At 48.7% G+C, this 19,643-nt stretch overlaps 1 protein-coding gene and 1 pseudogene across 1 annotated transcript; one reads left to right on the forward strand and one right to left on the reverse strand.

Moving 5' to 3' along the window:
• The first annotated feature begins 3,609 nt into the window (after nucleotides 1-3,609).
• On the forward strand, nucleotides 3,610-4,650 carry LOC143664481 (putative RNA-binding protein Luc7-like 2 pseudogene; annotated as a pseudogene).
• A 6,551-nt stretch (nucleotides 4,651-11,201) lies between these two features.
• Nucleotides 11,202-18,150, reverse strand: CTRC (chymotrypsin C). The gene is made up of 8 exons (XM_077151201.1): nucleotides 18,017-18,150; nucleotides 16,656-16,747; nucleotides 16,472-16,569; nucleotides 15,167-15,292; nucleotides 14,202-14,338; nucleotides 13,052-13,197; nucleotides 12,007-12,159; nucleotides 11,202-11,278 (listed from the first exon to the last, which is right to left on the reverse strand). Exons 1-8 carry the CDS (start codon nucleotides 18,054-18,056, stop codon nucleotides 11,264-11,266), a joined length of 807 nt encoding a protein of 268 aa, XP_077007316.1. The 5' UTR covers nucleotides 18,057-18,150; the 3' UTR covers nucleotides 11,202-11,263.
• Between the last annotated feature and the right edge of the window lie 1,493 nt (nucleotides 18,151-19,643).

The raw sequence follows: 19,643 nt of genomic DNA on the forward strand, positions 1-19,643 counted from the left end.
GCAAGGTGGAGATTTTCTCAAAGTGCAATGGAAAAAAAGGGTTTGCGTCCAAATGTTGCTTTTTCCATTTTCTCCCATCCATCACCCTGGAAATATTTTGCAAAAAGATGCCAAAAGTGGATTTTGAAATATGGGTTTTATCTGCTTTCAAATATTAGCTTGTTTGGGGAGGAAGAAAAATATTGTTTGTAGGTCCTTGGAGTTGTGTTTTCAAAGAAAATATTAAATCGGTGTACTGAACAAGCAGAGTTCTAGGCCAGTCTTCACTGGGACTGATTTTGTACACCAGGGGACACTGGCAATGTCTGGAGATGTTTTGGGTTGTCTTGGTGAGGGGGTGAAGTACCACTGGCATCTAATGGGTGGAGGCCAGAGATACTGCTAAACATCCTACAGTGCACAGGACAGCCCCACCACAAAGGCTTATCTGGCCCCAAATATCAACAGTAAGATGGTTAAGAAACTCTGTTCCAAAAATTTATATTTTGACTAGTGCATTTCCTAATATAACTTATGTAGACAGCGTAATTGAATACCATAAGTACATGGAACCTTGAGTAGGACATGAGATTTTGTTGGTTTGTCCAGAGTGATGCCCCGATAAATCCCAGAGTGATTTGAACAGTGAATAAAAAAGTATTTGCAAAGTCCCCTTGGGGGAATGGTGAGAATGGGGGAAAATTCAACTTCCCCAAGTTGAATTCTTGATATTCTCACAAGCAATGTGGACATTAAAATTAGGCCTAAGAGTTTAGAACCTCTTTTGTTGCTCAGATGTGGCCTCTCTCTCCAGCCAACACAACAAGCAAACTCACCACTCTCCCCCTCTCTGCATGAGACATGACTCCCTGGGGTGTGGACCTTCCTGGCATCGTGGGACAGAAATCCCAGAATGAGCTGAGACTCAGTATCAAGGGATTGAGAAAAACCCTAGAATGAGCTAAGACTCAGCATCAAGGGATTGAGAAAACCTTCTCGACCAAAAGGGGAAAGAGGGAAATGAGACAAAGTGTCAATGGCTGAGAGATTCCAAACGGAGTCAAGAGGTTATCCTGGAGGTTATTCTTATGCATCAAGTAGATATCATCTTGTTATTCAAGATGTAATGGACAGGCTGGAGGCAACTGCCTGAAAATGTAGAGCTGTGTTCCAGTAGCCATGTTTGTTGAGGATGATTGAATAATGATACAGCTGTCACAATGTGACTGACTGCGTGATTGTGAAAACCTTGTGTCTGATGCTCCTTTTATCTACCTTGTCAACAAAGGAGTAGAACATATGGAATAAAAATAAATAATAGGGGGAACAAATGCTAAAACAAATTTAGTTTGAAATACTAGTGATCAATGAAAACAAGGGGTAAGGAGTATGGTAGGTATAATCTTTTTTTTTTCTTTCCTGTGTTCGTTTTATTTCTTTTTCTATTGTCTTTTTATTTCTTTTTCTGAATTAATGCAAACGTTCTAAGAAATGATGAATATGCAACTAAGTGATGATATTGTGAATTACTGATTATGTATGTTGTTTTATTGTTTCTTTTTTAAATTAATAAATAAATTTTTAAAAAAAGATGTAATGGAGAGACTGGAGGGAACTGCCTGAAAATGTAGAGCTGTGTTCCAGTAGCCATAATTCTTGATGATGATTGTATAATGATAAAGCTTTCACAATATGAACGTGATTGTGAAAACCTTGTGTCTGATGATCCTTTTATCTACCTTGTCAACAGATGAGTAGAACATATGGAATAAAAATAAATAATAGGGGGACAAATGTTAAAATAAATTTAGATTGAAATGCTAGTGATCAATGAAAGGGAGGGGTAGGGGGTATGGTATATATGAATTTTTTGTTGTTGTCTTTTTATTTCTTTTTCTGAATTGATGCAAATGTTCTAAGAAATGATCATGATGATGAATATACAAGTATGTGATGATATTGTGAATTAGATTATATATCTAATAATATATATTAGATATATCTAATATATCAATATATTAGATTATATATTCTATATATGTAGAATGGAATGATCTTAAGTTGAAAAAAAAAAGAAAAATAAACCCTGTTCCAGGCTAGGTAGTGGCTTGCTATATGACCTTGGATGAGTCACTGTAAGTCTCTAAGCCTGGGTCTCCTCATCTGTGAAACAGGAACAAACATGCCCAGTCTGTGTCGCCACATTGTGGAGAGGATTTGCTGAGTGTGGTCAGAGCAGAGAATGTGCTAATACAGAAGACGTGCTAAGACAGAGCCGCACCATTGGGATCTGGCAACCCTAACGATGGGGTGAAGGAGAGAACGCTGGCAGGGGAGCTGGGAAGGACAGAAATGTATATTACTTTCTGCTTCCAAGATAGTAGTTTGCACTTCTCCAAGAACTTCATGTTCCAAACGCGGTCAGAGCAGGGGCCAAACAGGAAGGGAGTGGATACTAACCAAACACGACATGTGGGCCAGATGCATTTACATTTCTCTAATCTAATCCTCATAAAAGTCCTGCAGAACAGTCTCATTTTTCAGAAGAGGAAACTGAGGTTCAGAGAGTTAAAGCAACTTGCTTAAGATCACACAGCTCTTAAGTAGCAGAGTGGGGATTTGAACTTAGGTTTGCCTCTTTCCTGAACTCTTTAATCGTGACACCACTGGAGATGACATTCAAAATCAACTCCTAGCACTGTAATAAACCTTAGATTCCTAGAAAAGGATCCAAGACTGGACTGCAGGATTGCTGTATGGGTGAGAGAATGGGTGGGAGGGAACTTGGCAATCTCCCAAGGATCACGCGAAGGTGAATGTGGTTGGGGTACAGGAGAATCCCATTGGACGGATGACAGAAAACCTGGGTTCGAGTCCCACCTCTACCCCAACCCCCCTTAACACCTGTAGCAGTGACTACAACAGCCAACTATTTCTCATCTCCTATTTTATCTCGAAAGTTCATGTGAATTTGGTATTCTGTTCCATGATGTTTCTGTATTTGTTTTATTATAAAAATAAGTTTTCTCCTGTATGAGGCCAGTGAACAAACACCAGTTTGGCATGCTATGGCCTTGCTGTGTGACCTTGGGCAAGTCACACAGGCTCTCTGGCTGGACTCTGCCCATCTGTGAAACAGCAAGTGGACCATGTGCCCAGTGTGTTTCACCATACAGCTGTGAAGATTTGAAAGTGATAGGAAACTCCACCCAAATGAGCTTAGGCCAAAAGTCATTCGCTGGGCCACAAACTGAAAATATCCAGTTGCAGATCTAGCTTCAGGAACAGTGGGATACAGGGCTCTGATGATGCCACCAGAACTCAGTTTCCCTCCTTCCTTTGGGTGCCGGTTTGAAGCTATTATGCACCCCAGAAAAGACATGTCCTTTAATCCTCATTCACTATTGCTGGGTGGGATCTTTTGTATTGTTGTATGGAAATGTGACCCAGCCAATTGTGGGTGGTAACTTTTGATTAGGTGGTTTCCATGGAGATGTGTCTCCCCCATTCAAGGTGGGGTTGCTTACTGGAGCTCTTTAAGAGGGAACCATTTTGGAAAAAGCTCAGAACCAACAGAACCCAAGCAGCCAGAGACTTTTGGAGATGCATAAAGAAAATGCCCCTAGGAAATTCAGTGATGACGGAGTATGTAAGAGTCACCTTCTGAGCTGCTGTCCCCATGACGTCCTCTCTGGAACGAGAATGGATCTGGGAGAATGTCTGAAAGTCCATGACCTGGCTTGAAGAGCAGATGATGAAATTGCGTCCGAAGAACAAGATATTTTCTTTGAGCTTGATAGCATGGATCATCTGCAGTCATTAATTGCAGATGGTGATCGCAGAACAGAAGTGGCTAAGAAAAGATTAGCAGAGACTCAAGAAGAGATTAGTGCCGAAGTGGCAGCAAAGGTAGAGCGTGTTCATGAGTTAAATGAAGAAATTGGTAAATTGTTAGCCAAGGTGGAACACTGGGAGCCGAAGGGAATGTGGAAGAACCCCAGAAAGCAATGGATGAAGTAGAGAAAGCAAGGGCAAAGAACAGACAAGCAGAGGAAGTGTATCGGAATTCTATGCCAGCTTCCAGTTTCCAGCAGCAGAAATTTCGAGTCTGTGAAGTCTGCTCTGCCTATTTAGGTCTCCATGATAATGACAGATGACTGGCTGATCATTTTGGGGGTAAACTGCACCAGGGATTTATTGAAATAAGAGAGAAGCTTGAAGAACTATAGAGAGTTGTAGCTGAGAAGCAGGAGAAAAGAAACCAGGAACGTCCGAAACGAAGAGAAGCAAGGGAGAAGCTTCGAAGATCCAGGTCCAGAGGGCACCGCAGACAGAGGTCTGGCTCCAAGTCACGGGAGTGGAAGAGAAGAACTCAGATGTCGTGAGAAACGTCGTCATCACAGGTCCCGCTCTAGCGGTCGCAGCTGTGGCCGCAGCCACCTGAGAAGTCGGCATAGTTCCAGAGATGGGAGCAGAGAACGATCCAAGAGGAGATCCTCAAAAGAACGATTCAGAGACCAAGACTTTGCATCATGTGACAGAGACAGGAGTTCAAGAGACAGATCACCTCGTGACAGAGATGGAAAAGATAAGAGGCGATCCTATGAGAGTGCTAATGGCAGATCTGAAGACAGGAGGAGCTCTGAAGGGCTTGAAGCAGGGGAGATCTAATTAGCTGTATGCATACCCTCGATCTTTAAGCTTCCTATGGAGATACCTACTGCCGTTTAGTTTACAGCTGTTCAGGGTGACACAGTGAGAAGTTCCAGACACTGACCCAGCTAGTCTAGATAATTCAGAGCTAACTTGATCTGAACTGAACCTGTTTTCGTTGATAAAGCCTAAAACTACATCCGTAGTCTCCGATGAATCTGTAATACAATTCTGAAAGGATTCTCTGTTCACAAGTACAGTTTTATATAATAAGATGCTGATCTCTGATTTATTCTTTGTAGTAGGAGTGATAGTGAATGAATTGTGTAACTTGCCTTGGGTTTTTTTGAACATTTGTAAAATGCTGTCTTCCTTTGTAGTCCAAACAGCAGCAGCTTTAGTGGGAATTTTTCTTTTTAATTCTTTTTTTCCTTTGACTTTTATATCCCCTAATACCTCCACCCTTCACTTATAAGAGGAAGTGGGGTAGGGAAGCAATATAACTTCTGTTCTAAGGTCCTATTCCCATTATAAATTACTAGCTGATTACAATTCAGAGCATTTATGCTGGAATGTGTGCTGGAGAAATTTAATGTGTTGGATATTTTTCTTTTCTTTTTTGTTTAATGGTACCTCTTTAGAGTTGGAAGTTGAACAGCTGTAGTATTACATATTTTGCTTTTTTACTGGCACTCTGAAATCAAACGTCTTGATTTTTCTGTTCTATAGAATTGCTATGTTCAGGATGTTTTGAGGGGGTGGGGGCGGGGACTCTTTCATAAGCACTTATTTTAATCTGTGTGTGTGGAGTATAAAGCCTACACCCTTATTGTAAAAAATAATGAAGAAACAATCACTACCACCATCATTAAACTGTAACTTGTCTAGTAAATTGTGACTACAACTATTTGCTGTGGGCCTTTCCTCTCTTCTGTTATATCATTAATAGTGCCTTAATGTGCAATGCACCAAAGGAAATAAATATATACTTGCAAAGAGAAAAAAAAAAAGAAAGAAAATGCCCCTAGGGAAGCCACTGAAGCCTGGAGAGAAAGCCAGCAGATGTTGCCATGTGTCCTTCCAGTTGAAAGAAAAATCCCAAACGTCATTGGCCTTCTTGAACCAAGGTAACTTTTACTGGATGCCTTAGTTCGGACATTTTTATAGCCTTGCCTTAATTTGGACATTTTCACAGCCTTAGAACTGTAAACTTGCAACTTGAATTCCTCCTTTCAAAAGCCATTCCATTTCTGGTACACTGCATGCCAGCAGCTTTTACACTGTGGCCCTACCTTCTGTTGTGGCAATGTCACAATCACGCATTCCGTGGCCCTTCCAGCTTCCCCCTTCCTTGGAAACACTCTGGGTCTAGTCCAGGATTCCCAGCAAATTTGGAACCAGGCCAACCTATGAACTGTAGGATGTTTAGCAGCATCTTTGGCTTCCATCCACCAGTGGCACCATGCCCCTCGTGACAACCCAAAATGTCTCCAGGCACCATCGAACGTCTTCTGGCTGGGGAGCCCCCTATTCTCCCCGTTCTGCCCTGGAGCCTTACATCCCCTCATCAAACCTAGCCAGGAGTAACCAAGAGCTGTCCCAAAGCTCCCATTCAAGCCCTGCAACGTTCTCTGATTGGACCTGCCTCAAGCTACGTGCCTGAGCCTGAACCAATGTCTGGGGTTGGGGAGGGGGTGCAATGCATTGATTGGCCAGCTTGGAGCCCAGGTTCCACCCCCCAGACCTGAGTGTGCTGCCACGCAGACCAAGCTTACCTGGAGTGGGGGCTGTTGGTCCCCAAACCAAAATCAGGCCTTGGTGCTGGATGGCAAGGAGCCACCACAGCCCACTTCCCCCTCTTGGGCTCAGTTCTCCATTTATATGTTGGGAGTTGAAGGAGGCAATCTGTAAGGTTCTAAGCTGGGCCAGTATCCTTGAAGTCTCCCCGGGGGGCAGGGAGATGCAGATGTGAAATTCTCATGGGGTTTATGGCTCATTTTAAAACTTTGCTCTGACTTAAGAAGTCCTGCAGCCCGGTGGTGATGGACTTGGGAGACTTCAGACCTGGTGCATCTCTTGGTGGCTGTGGTTTGGATGCTGGCTGCTCAGTGCGGGCTGGGCCAGCAGCCTCAGCCTAACTTGGTAACTGGTTAGACACTCATGCATCTCCCACCAGACCTCCTGATTCAGCACCTGCAGATAAACTAACTCCCCAGGTGATTCCTATGCATATTAAAATGTGAGCAATAGGGGGCTAGGGCTGGTTTCTTCACTTTTTCTCATTTTCTTCTCTGTTTCTTTACCTATATAATAGAAACAATAAGAATATTGTTGGTCTCCTAAAATTGTTGCTAGAATTAAACAACAATAATTAAACAAATTATTCAAGTAAAGCACTCGGAATGGTAAATGTGCAATAAACGTTCTTTCTTAAATCCTTAGAGCTGCAGTTTGCAGATAGCAGAAAACACAGGGTTCCTCAAATTTTTCGATCGGAGCATCCAGGATTCAGTAGTAAGCAAACTTTTTCTGTAAAGCGCCAGGTGGTAAATATTTTAGGCTTGCGGCCCCTATATTCTCTGCTGTTATAGTGCCAAAGCAGTCATAGATAATATGTCAATGGATGGACACAGCTGTGTTCCAATAAAACATGGTTTACAAAAGCATGTGGCAGGCCAGATTTGGCCAGCGGGCTCTAGTTTGCCAACTGCCCGCTGACCCCCTTCATGTGAGAGAGCCAAGCCACCCCCGACTTACCCCCTATGTGTGAGCAATAAATGCTACTGTTGGATGCATTGAGGGTTTGTGGTTTTTGTTGTGCAGCATTAATATGATCTCCGTAGTAGCTGATACCGTGGGTGAAAACCCTTCCTGAACCTCTGTGAGCAATCATTCTTCTCTTGGATTTCTGTCCATCCGGGCTCATTGTCAGCTGCCCTGAGCCTTGTCGGCACACACAGCCCACACCCCTCACTGGCAGGGTCACCAGAAGGACTATGGCGCATGAGGCAGTCCTTAAGATTTTAGGATTAAGAGGCAGAATAAAATAGCATGGTTGTTAGTCACACAGGCTCTGGGGTCAACTGCCTGGTGGTGTCCCATTACTAGCTGTGTGATCGTGAGTGAATTTCTTAAGCCTCTGAGCCTTAGTTCCCTCTGTAAAGGGGGGAGTGTTGGGACCCCTGTCCCAGGTCTTGCTATGAGGATTGAACAAAATGGTGCCTGTGAAGGCACATCTTGGATGGTGCCTAATACCAGGATTGCCAACGCTCTATCTATGCTGGCCGAGGCAATCGCTGCTAGATGCCCCAATGGCACTCCAGTGCATCATTGGCAGGTGGGGGCTCTTAGTTTCCCAGGGAAGGCTCCCTCCCCCCACCCCAGGTAGAAAGTGGAGGTGGGAGGGTCAGTGCTTGAGTATCCTCTTTCCCGTTCTTCCAACAACCAGTTTGTGACCTCTTGGATGAAGTCCACAAATCCTTGCTATCGACCAAGCCAGAACCCAGGAAGTCCTTCCAGAAACCTCCCTCTCCCTCACCCCTACACGCTCTGCAGTGTACTATGCATTTTGCCCTTAACGTGGGAGGTGGGGAGGTGTGCGAGTTTTCTATTGCTGCTTTAACGAAATATCACATACACGGTAACTTAAGACAACACAAATTTTATTATCTTCCAGGCCAGAGGACAAAAGTCCTGTATCAGTCACACAAGGCTAAAATTAAGGTGCCTTCAGGGCTGGTTCCTTTTAGAGGCTCCAGAGGAGAATCCATTCCCCAACCTTTTCCAGCTTCTAGAGGCTGCCTGCATTCCTTGGCTTGTGGCCCCTTCCTCCATCTTCAAAGTCAGCAATCTAGCATCTTCAGATCTCTCTCTCTGATTTTGGCCCTCTGCTTCCACCATCACATCTCCTTTTCTGACCCTGACCCTCCTGCCTTTTTCTTTTAAGGACCTTTGATTAAATTGGATCTAACCAGACAATCCGGGATACTCTCTCATCTCATGATCCTTAACTTAATCACATCTGAGAAGCCGCATTTGCCATGTAAGGTAACATATTCTTGGGCTCTAAAGATTAGGACGTGGATATCTTTGGTGGTTGTGGTGGGGAGGTATTATTCTGTCTGCTATGGATTGGTTTTGATTCTTGGGCACAATAGTGGATCTTGACTCTAGATCTGAGAATTTCCCACTCTTGTTGGACAAACCCACTCGTGGTTTATGCATTACCACTTTATGACTAATGAAAAGTAGCTTTGATAATCCTATCACATTCCCAAATGTTTATATATATTTGGAGCTGAGGGGCTGATGTCCAACACTATACTTTTCTACCTCCTAAATAACAACTGAATATCCTTCTGCTCTCGTTTCCATTACCACCTCGGTCCTGGCCTCATTATTTCTGGTCTTGACATTGCAGCAGCCTCCCTGCCTCCACTCTTGTCTGTTCTGAACGACCCCCCGCACAGATGCCAGATGAGTATGTATATCTGATCTCAGCAATCATTTCTCCATCTAAAACTCTTCCATGGCTGCCCACTGCCCTCAGAATAAAGCACCAACAACTGCAACCATAGTTACGAGGCCTTCCACGAAGGGCCCTTGCTCATTCTCCAGCCACATCTCTTGCCCCTCCCTACTGGGGTGACCAGCTGTCCCAGTTTGCCCAGGACCGTTCCCATTTTAGCACTGAAAGTCCCACGTCCCAGAAAACTCCTCAGTCTTGGGCAAACTGGGACAGTTGGCCACTTTATCCCTGCCCCACACCTTATGCTCTAAGAACACCTGCTGCTTGGAGTTTTCTTCTAAGCGGTTGTTGGGACTTTGGTTGTGCTCTTTCCTGAGATGGGAAAGCGATTCCGTCTATCATCTCCCAGGATATCAATTAAAAGCGTGTTGAGCTGCAAGTTACTGAATGCCTGGCTACAGTGTCTAAAAGAAGTGCAGGTTAATTTTTTTGACCTGGTAAAAAAATTCAGAGGATGGTATCAGATATGCAGATTGATCCCACAGGTGGGATCTCCCTTCTCTGAGCCCCTTGCTGCTCATGCATTGCTGGCTGGCTGTTCCTGGGATTGGGCCAGCTCTTCCCTCTCTCTGGCCCTCAGTTTCCCCACCTGTCTAATCTAGTGAAGGCTTTCCCAGCTCTCAGGGTTGGGCTGGAGTCTCCTCCTCCTCCTGGAGCCTCAACATGGCTAACACAGCCTGTTATGAAGTTAGGGTTCGTTAAACACCTCAGACCGGAGGCCCCAGGCTGACAGCAGCTGTGGGGGCCTTGCTGGGAGGAGGAGGGAGGAGCCTGCCAGGGAGTCCCTTCCCCAGGAAGCCAGAGGGTGCCCTGATCTCTGGGCATCCTTCTGTGGTCAGACTCTCCAGGCTGGGGGCGTTTGCCCTTGGGGAGACCCCCCCTCGCTTGCAGCTCAAGGCCCCTGAGGACCCACCAGGTACCTGCGTGGAGGCAGGATCGGAGAAGACGGTGATTTGACCAGGCTCACGCCAGCCACAGCCCATGGGGGTGGGGGTGGGTGGGGGGCTAGGGGGGCAGGTGTCCAATGTGCCCTTACCTCATATCCCCTCAGGCCACCCACATGGCTCCCTGGGATGCTGTCTCCATTGCCCACTTCCAGCCAGCACCCTCTGAGCTCCCTCTAAGCCCTGGCTGAGGGGGCCTGTCTTTGGAAGGGAACAGCCCCTAGAGAGCCTGGGAACCCACGCGGGAAGTGCACAGCAAGAACCCAGGGGGCTTTCGATAAATCCCAGAGTGACTTGAACAGTGAATAAAAAAGTATTTGCAAAGTCCCCTTGGGGGAATGGTGAGAAAGGGGGAAAATTCAACTTCCCCAAGTTGAATTCTTGATATTCTCACAAGCAGTGTGGACAACCAAAGCAATAGGCTGAGACCCCAGTCTTGGGGTTTGTTCATATGAAACTTAACCCCTCAAAGGATAGGTTAAGCCTACTTAAAATTAGGCCTAAGAGTCACCCCCAAGAGAACCTCTTTTGTTGCTCAGATGTGGCCTCTCTCTCCAGCCAACACAACAAGTAAACTCACCGCCCTTCCCCTGTCTACGTGGGACATGACTCCCAGGAGTGTGGACCTTCCTGGCAATGTGGAACAGAAATCCTGGAATGAGCGGAGACTCAGCATCAAGGGATTGAGAAAAACCCTAGAATGAGCTGAGACTCCACATCAAGGGATTGAGAAAACCTTCTCGACCAAAAGGGGAAAGAGTGAAATGAGACAAAATAAAGTGTCAATGGCTGAGAGATTTCAAACAGAGTCGCGAGGTTATCCTGGAGGTTATTCTTACGCATTAAGTAGATATCACCTTGTTAGTCAAGATGTAATGGAGAGGCTGGAGGGAACTGCCTGAAAATGTAGAGCTGTGTTCCAGTAGCCATGTTTCTTGATGATGATTGAATAATGATACAGCTTTCACAGTGTGACTATCTGATTGTGAAAACCTTGTGTCTGATGCTCCTTTTATCTACCTTATCAACAGATGAGTAAAACATATGGAATAAAAATAAATAATAGGGGGACAAAAAAAAAGAAGAAACTAGGGGGCTTGATGGGGAATGAGGTTTATTGTTGTAGCAGGGATTTGGTGCCACGGATGCCAGGGACGAATCACAGCTGCATTTTCTAGAGGAGCAGAGAAGAGTGTGAGGGAATCTGGGCATGTGCTCCCTTCCGGGCAGTGCAAAGCTCTGAAAGGGGGTCCTGGGAGGCAGCTTTGCCCCTGCCCACGGGGCCTGAACAGTCCCTAAGCATTGCAGCCCACTGCCACCATGCGGATGGGGCCCAGAGCACCGCCTGCCCAGGGCACCCTCCATGTCTCCCACCCTCACGATGATAAATGACCAGCAACATCATCCCCTCTCCTCTGCTGGGCCCTGCTTCCATGGGGCCACATTTTACCTTTGGGGGACAGGTGCGCTGCCTAAAATCGGGACATAAGTATTTACTGAAGCCAATGGATCAATGGATGGAGGAGTTAAGAACCATTTCCTTCACTGCACCCAGCTGAAGGCCAGCATACAGTAAGTGCTCAATCAATACATCTTGAATGAGTGAGTGACGGACTGAACAAGTGTGAGTGAAGGCATGTGTGAATGAATAAGTGCATGAACGAATGGGTGACCGAATGAGCAAGCAATGAGAGAGTAAATGCACAAGTGAGTGAGCGAATGAATGAACGAATGAGTGCGTGAACAGGTGAATGACTAAGTAGGTGCACGAATGAACAGGGGACTGGACGAGCAAGCAGTGAATAAGTGCTGGCTGGATGAGTGGAGGAGTGGGTGAAGGAATGGGGAGGGAGGGCGCGGGGCTGCTGGGTGCAGGGTGAGGGCGTGGAGAGGGGCGCCCACCTCGTTGATCCAGTCGGTGTAGGCAGACACGCGCGTGAAGACGGTGGGCTTCTTGCGAGTGTTGCAGCCCAGCCCCGAGCCGAAGCTGACGATGCCATGTACCTCCCAGGAGCCGTTGTCAGCCTGGCAGTTCAGCGGGCCGCCCGAGTCCCCCTGCGCCAGGCCGGGCGGGCAGCAGCCGTCAGACCTCCCCCAGGGGCAGGCTTGGGAAGCGGGGGGCAGAGTGGGGCAGGGAGGGGGCTGGAGCCTCCTATCCCTGAACCCACAGTTTTGGCCTCAGCCTGTCCATGGTGAGGGAGGAAGAGACGTGGGTTGGGGCTGCCTTGGCTTAGCTCTGGGAGGCCCTGGGTGTCAGACTGCCTCTTGGTTTGCAGTGTGATCTTGGGACAATCTCTGTGCCTCAGTTTCCCCAGCTGTCCAGAGTCCCATGCCTAAGACTCCATGAGCTTCCCAGAGAGATGTTAATGCTGGGGTGATGTTGGAGACGTGGGAGAGTGGGGAAGGTGGGAAGCAGGGAGAGGGGGCCTGCGTCTGAAATAGGACAGTCTCCCCAATTGTCTTACACGTTTCTTGGTTTTGTGTCAAATCTCCCTTAACCCTCCTCCTCCCCATGCTGGTGAAGCTGATGGCATGAAAGAACATGCGTAGAGGCCTCAATGAAGCCTCTTCTATATCCACCCACTCATTTAGTCCTCACTGCAGCCCTGTGAAGCAGTTACTATATCCCCATTTTATAGATGGGATAAAGGTTCAGAGAGGTTAAGCAGCCTGTCCAAAATCACACAGCAGAGAAGAGGTGAGATGGGGACTCGAACTTAGATTCTCTGACTTAACTCAAACTCACAACAGGTATGTGTGTGTGTGTGGTGGTGTGAGGGGAGGGCATAGGGTGTTGGGTGACAATTCTTCCCCTAAATCCCCTAAACCCAACCAGGGAAAGGGTTCGCTCCTGTGGATCTCCTCACTCCCCACCCTCCTTGCCCCATCACTGCCTCCTTCCATTTGGGCACCGGGACGGTCCTAGGGTGCAGGTGTGGACACTCACGTTGCAGGCCGAGATGACGCCGTCACCCCCGGCGCACACCATCGTGTCTTTCACCATGGTGCCCCACCAGTCGCTCTTGGTGCAGGTGGCATGGTCCACTATAGGCTGGAGGCCTTGCTGCAGCACGTCGGCAATGGGGCCATTGGCTGGGGAGAGAGTGGCCGTGAGCTCTGGCCTGGCCCAGCTCAGCCCCTCCCCTGCCCTGCCCAGCCCAGCCCCAGCCCCAGCCCAGCCCAGCCCAACCCCAGCCCCAGCCCAGCCCAGCCCAGCCCAGCCCAGCCCAGCCCAGCCTTAGCCCCAGCCCCTGCCCAGCCCAGCATCAGCTGGGCCTTAAGGGAACAGAGCCCAGCCCAGCCCAGCCTTAGCCCCAGCCCCTGCCCAGCCCAGCATCAGCTGGGCCTTAAGGGAACAGAGCCCAGCCCAGCCCCAGCCCCAGCCCAGCCCAGCCCAACCCCAGCCCCAGCCCCAGCCCAGCCCAGCCCAGCCTTAGCCCCAGCCCCTGCCCAGCCCAGCATCAGCTGGGCCTTAAAGGAACAGAGGCTGTGTGGGGGCGAGGCCTGGCTGAGGATTCCCGAGAACCGCACTCATGCCTGGAATCAAGAGATGAGAATCCCAGCTAGTGATCCCGAACCGTTTGGTCAGAGACCCCTCTGAGGGTGGGAAGGGGAGAGCTAATGCACAGATGCCCTCCAGGAATAGCTGTTGAGTTGAACTTTTCTTAAACCTGGATTCTAGGGTTTTAATTGTCAATCATTTTCTTAAAGATCTCTGCCTTTGCTGTCTCTGAACAAAAGGCCCTTTTTACCCCAAGATTTTCTAAGTATTGATCTGCGTTCTCCCCTACTTTTAGAGTTTCATTTATATTTGCATTTAACTCTTTAATCCAGTAGAATTTATTAGGGTATTTGGTGTGCCGTAGAGATCCCCCCCACCCCCACCCCGTGGTTTACCTATTTAATTTAATTACATTCATGTAGGCTGTCACATGACAAGTGCTTAATAAATATCAGCTGTTATTATTTCGGCTAAAGAAGATGTGAAAATGTATAGGCAAAAAGGGAAAGTGATAGGTAAAATGTGCGTTGTGTGCTTGCAATGGGAGCTGCCTCCTCCAGGAAGGCCCTCGTGACTTGCCAGGGCTCATACTCACTCCAGAGGCGGCCCCAGCCAGTCACATAGCAGGGGAAGTCCTGAGGCAGCACGGAGCCCGCCTCCGGCAGGCAGCCCACCTGGATGGTGTCACTCAGCTCCACGGGCTCTGCCAGCTTGATGAGGGCAATGTCGTTGCTGGAATTCAAAGCAGAGAGGGGGAGTAGGCAGGAGGGCGCTGGCCCCTGGGGCCTGGGCTGGGAGTTGGAAGTCAGGCCGAGGGGGCCATGGTCCTCAATAAGCCTTCAGCTTAGCCAGCTTCTTTCGAGCTGACAGATATGCCTTCTAACACTGTCACCTGCCTCTTTAAACGTAGCTACTTCTCCATGTGCCTTCAGGTTGGAAACTAAAGTGGAAGCGTTCTGAACCACGGTAATTATGATACATTATGCATCATAATGTATCTGATTAATACATTATGTATCAATCAGAAGTTAAGCTGCAGCAGATTAGAAGTTAAAATGATAAAAGAGGGACACTGAGAGTTGTGATTTTTATATTTCTGTTTTGCCGAAATGAAAGCTGGCAGCCCCAGACAAACTGGGTCGGATTCCTCATTCTGCCCTGTACTGAGCTGTGTGACCTGGGACACATTCCTCAACCTCTCTGGACCCCCCGTTCCTTGTCCAGGGCTATTGTGAGGATTAAATCAGAGATGACATGTAAAGTGTGTGTTGTAGGGTGGGTATGCAGTTGGTGCCCAATAAAAGTACATCCTGGCTTAGCTTCTGATCGAGCAACATCAGGCCCAACACGCTTGGGACCTCAGTGTCTTAATTCACCTGTGTCCTTGGCCAGTGATGGGGAGGGAGGGATGGGCGTCTCCCTTAGAATTTTGCCATTTTGCCAAAAGAGGCCATCTGCTGTCTGCCCAGGGTGGGGAAGGGGTGGCAGGGACGGGCTGGGGGTGGAGGCTCTGCAGCTCAGTGCTCTCTGGGGACCGTGGGACAGTGGCTGGGCACTCACCGGATCAGTAAGGAGTTCCACTTCTCGTGGACAAAGATGGTGTCCACAGCCACGGCCAGGGAGCCTTCCTCGTCATCCACCGCCAGGTTGTTCTTTCCCAGGGCCACGCGATAGGTCAGAGTCTTGCTGGGGGGAGGAAGGGGGCAGGTCAGGGGGCGCTGTTGGCCCAGCCCCAGGGGTTTCCACAGGAAGGGAAGGTCCGTCCTCATTGACCTAAGTCAAGGGGCTCGGGGTTCCCGTCGTGGCTTTGCCACTCTCGGCCAGGTAGCCTCCGGCCTCAGTTCCCTCATCTGTAAGATGGACACAGTGGAACCTACCTCCCAGACTGCTGTAAGAAGGGACAAGTCCAAGTCACTGTCCTTTCTGCCTTCACTTTTACAACAGCTGCCTCTTTGCTGCCCTGCCTCTACCCTGGCCTCCTTACTGCTTACTCTTTTTTTTTTCCTCTGCTTTATGTATTTACTTTTTAACTTTTTTAATTGTGTAAAATAACATACACAAAGCAAAGAAGGAAAAAAGCAATTGTTTTCAAAGCACTCTTTAACAAGTAGCTACAGGCAGATCCCAGAGTTTGTCATGGGCTGCCATACCATCATCTCGGATTTTTCCTTCTAGCTGCTCCAGAATATAGGAGTCTAGAAGGAATAAATATATATTTTTAAATCATTACAGTCGACTTTTTTTTTCTTTTTTGTGAAAGATAACATATATTCAAAAAAGCAATCCATTTCAAAGCACAGTACAACAATTAGTTTTGGAACAACCTACCGCTTACTCCTAACCCAGCAGCCAGGGTGTCTTCTAGAATATATGCCAGTTCTTCCTTCCTTCCTTCCAGGTCTTTGTTCAAATATCCTCTTATCAGAGAGGTCCTTCCCGGCCACCCCTTTTAAAGCAGAAACCCCCTCTTCCTGCTTTATTTTATTTTTTCCATTACCAGCTGCTACATTGCATATTTGCTTGTTTATTTTTCTGTTGCTCTGTCTTCACTAGCATATAAGCTCCCCGAGAGTAGACAGAGTTTATCTTCACCACTTCCCTGGCACATAGCAGCTGCACAATAAATATTTGTTGCCTGAGTAAATGAGCAACTGCGTTACTGGATGTAAGGGGCTTATTTAACACTTTGGCCCGAGAGCGTCGTAGGGGCTTCTTGATAAAAGCAGCTTCTCAGGCTTCAGCCCTGCATGACGGGCGGGTCTCTGGGGCTCCTCCCCACTCACCTGATTCAGTGGGCGGGTCTCTGGGGCTCCTCCCCACTCACCTGATGCAGTGGGCGGGTCTCTGGGGCTCCTCCCCACTCACCTGATGCAGTGGGCGGCCGTGAGGACATGGTGGCTGGAGATCAAGGTGCCGCCGCACGTGTGGCTCCATGTATTGCCCTTAAGGTACTGGAGAGAGATCTGCAGGAGGGCACAGAAGGGCCACATGTCAGCTCATGGGTCTTGGGGACCCTGGCCCACCCCCACCCCCACAGCAGTCTGCTCACCTGCCAGGGCCAGCTGTGCGGCCTGGCATCCTCTCCTCCCACCACGCGGGATGATAGGTTGGGCAGGAAGCTGGGGACCCCGCAGCTGGAGGCTGGGCCAGAGGGGAGGGTGTCGCACAGGTGAGTGGAATTAGCATTCTCACTGGGGAAGGGGAAGGTGCGGTGGGCAGGTGGAAAGAGCGCAGGCTTTGGGGCGGGGCAGAATTGGCTTCGTATTTTAGTGCACGACTGTGGGGGAAGCCCCTTGGTTCTCTGGGCCCCGGCTTCCCTTTCTGTGAAATGGACGACTAGCACTAACCTGGTGGGTTTGTCCCAAGAGCTAAAACAGACAATGCACCTAAAGGGCTTAGCTTTTTTTGAGCCGGCACAGAGCGGCTGCTTAATACTTTGAAGGACATAAAAAGGTACTGGCATGTGTGTGTATGCCCAGGCACCCCTCTGTCCACTCTGCCCCTCCTGTCCCTTTCAGGTTATAGCATAATGGGGGTATGTGAGCCTTAAATATAGACTTGTAGTACTGTTGCAGCTGGGAAACTGTGTGGAGCAGTTGAGAGCATGAGTTCTGCAGCGAGATATACCTAAACTCAAATTCTGGCTCTACCACTAACCAGCCATGTGATTTTGGGCAAGATACTGAAAGCCAAGCCTCCATGCCCCATCTATAAAATCAGGATATTAATAGAACCTATCTCTCAGGGTTGTTCTGTGAATCAAATTATGCCTATGTATAAAGAGCTTAGCACAGTGCCTGGCACATAGTAAATACCCAATAAACAGAAGCTGCTATGATTATTATTGTTGTTGTTATTGATAGCTGGAAGGACTCTTAATCAAGTGCTCTCATGTCCCAAAAGTGCCAGTGAGACTGAGAGAGATGACCTAGACCTTCTCTAGATCCCATTGGGAGTGAACAACATTCATGCCAAGTCCCTTTGGCTCTTGTGTGTGTGTGTGTGTGTGTGTGTGTGTTTGTGTGTGTGGGCAGGCACTGGGAATCGAACCTGGGTCTCCATCATGGCAGGTGAGAATTCTGCCACTGAGCCCTTTGGTTCTTAATCTGGTGTGATGCCACAAAAATGGGGGAAGCAAAGAACCCCCCAGGGGGAGATGCTGCTGGGAGGAACAGGCCCCCTGTTCCCTGGAGTGAACCTGGGACGTGATGTGTACTGTGTCCCTGGGTTCGCATCTTTTTATCTCTAGGAGCATCATCTGCGTTTTGCAAATGTGGAGGCAGGGTCGCAGGGTGGGGAGGGGCCTCAGGTGACACAGCAGGATCTGAACGCCCACCGGGACCCCACAGCTCCTTTCCTGCCCCTGTCCTTCTCCCCAGGAGGTCACCCTGGCTCACAGCCCCAGCTTACCGCAGGCCAGGAGCGCGGCGACGACTGTGATGCCCAACATGTTGTGAGTGCTCAGAATGGTGGCCGAGGGGGCGGGCAGGGGCGCACTTATAGGCAGGGGGGAGGCGGGGCCCACCTGGTCAAGGCTGAGCCACCCCTCGGAGAGAAACCTGTTCCAACAAGGCCCTTTCCCTGACCTTGGGTGGTTACTGTTTAATTCGGATAGGAGATGGGACTGGCAGTGGATCTTGCAGGGTTTGGGGGGCCCCATCTCTGTGCCTGGAGTTCATTTTCATTGCCTCTCCCCATCCCACTCTTTTTAGTTATGATTTATCAAACCCTACTTTGCGCCAGGCACAGGTCCGGGACTTGCATCATCTCACTTCATCCTCCTGGCAACATGGGCTAGAGACTACTGTTTGCTCTTTAAAGATGCCGAGGCTGGGACTCAGGGCGAGAGTGACTGACAGACAGCTGGGCGGCTACAGAGGCAGGATCTGAATTCAGCACTTCTAATGCCAGTCCAGGGCTTCAGACTAGGAGATACTACTTCCTTCCCTGTCCTTCTAGCTCTCTGCTGCTTCTGTCTTTTTCTTTCTTCCTCCTTCAGTTAACATTGTCTGCATTGGGGGTACCCCTTACACTTCAGCGTCGGAGCTGTGGATGGGGGCTGAGACCTAGGAAAACCCTGGAAAGGGCTTCGTTGGCCAAATTTCTGCCCAGAGCCAGCTTGGTTAATTCCCCACGAGGCTCCTCAGTCTCCCAGTCTCTAGAATGGGCAGGTAAATCCAGACGGTCTCTAAGGCTCTTTTCAGCCCTGAGGCTCCGTGACCTGGATGTCAAGGCCAGTCTTTAGCCTTGTCTGGTCGGTTTTGCTCTTCTCCCACCTTCTACGCCCCCCACCTTCTCTTTGGAAGTTGTTTCCTGAGCTGGGCCCTCTGGCCCCCTTAGGTATTGTTTTCCAAGAAAGAAGTTCAAAGCACTGCACACCTTCCTGTGAATGGTGGTTATTTGGGAAGTGAAGGATTCTAAGTTACATATTTTTATAAAACTTAAATTATTTTTCAAAACAAGCATGTGTTCTTTTTGTGATAAAAAAATCAATAGAGTTCTGATTATACTAAAAAAGGGCTCCAAGACAAGGGCGTACATGTGTGTGCAGGAGTCTGTTTGCTGTGATGACCTTAGGGCCCAGACCCAGGGGTCTGGGGGACCTTGGGCTGCAGTGGACCCTCTGATCCATTTTGGCAGCTGGCCCGGACAGAATGGTCAGCAGCCGCTGCCTGGGTCCCTGCAGGCCCAGAGCTGTTGGTGGCCAAGCCCTGCGAAGGGCTCTGAGGGGGCAGCCCAGTGGCTCCTGTTGGGCTGCCCTGGCCTGGGGACAAGTTTGGACAGAGAGGGGGCAGGCCTTGGGATGAGGCGGGAGCCAAGACTCCTGGTTTCAGGCAGGGTCTTGCTGGAGGATCCTGGAAGTTGGGCAGTATCTTTGGGCCTCAGCTTCTTCACATTCCTTGAGTACCCTGCGAAAATGCTAACTGGGCTTCTATGGGTGGTAGCTTGCCGACTTATTCCCAGGGTAGTTTCTTAGCACTCATCTCAGCATGCAGGGACAGGTATGCGCAGATACACACCGACATCATCCATGTAA

The sequence above is a fragment of the Tamandua tetradactyla genome, chromosome 2, assembly GCF_023851605.1.
Source record: "Tamandua tetradactyla isolate mTamTet1 chromosome 2, mTamTet1.pri, whole genome shotgun sequence".
In the NCBI taxonomy this organism is placed as follows: domain Eukaryota; kingdom Metazoa; phylum Chordata; class Mammalia; order Pilosa; family Myrmecophagidae; genus Tamandua; species Tamandua tetradactyla.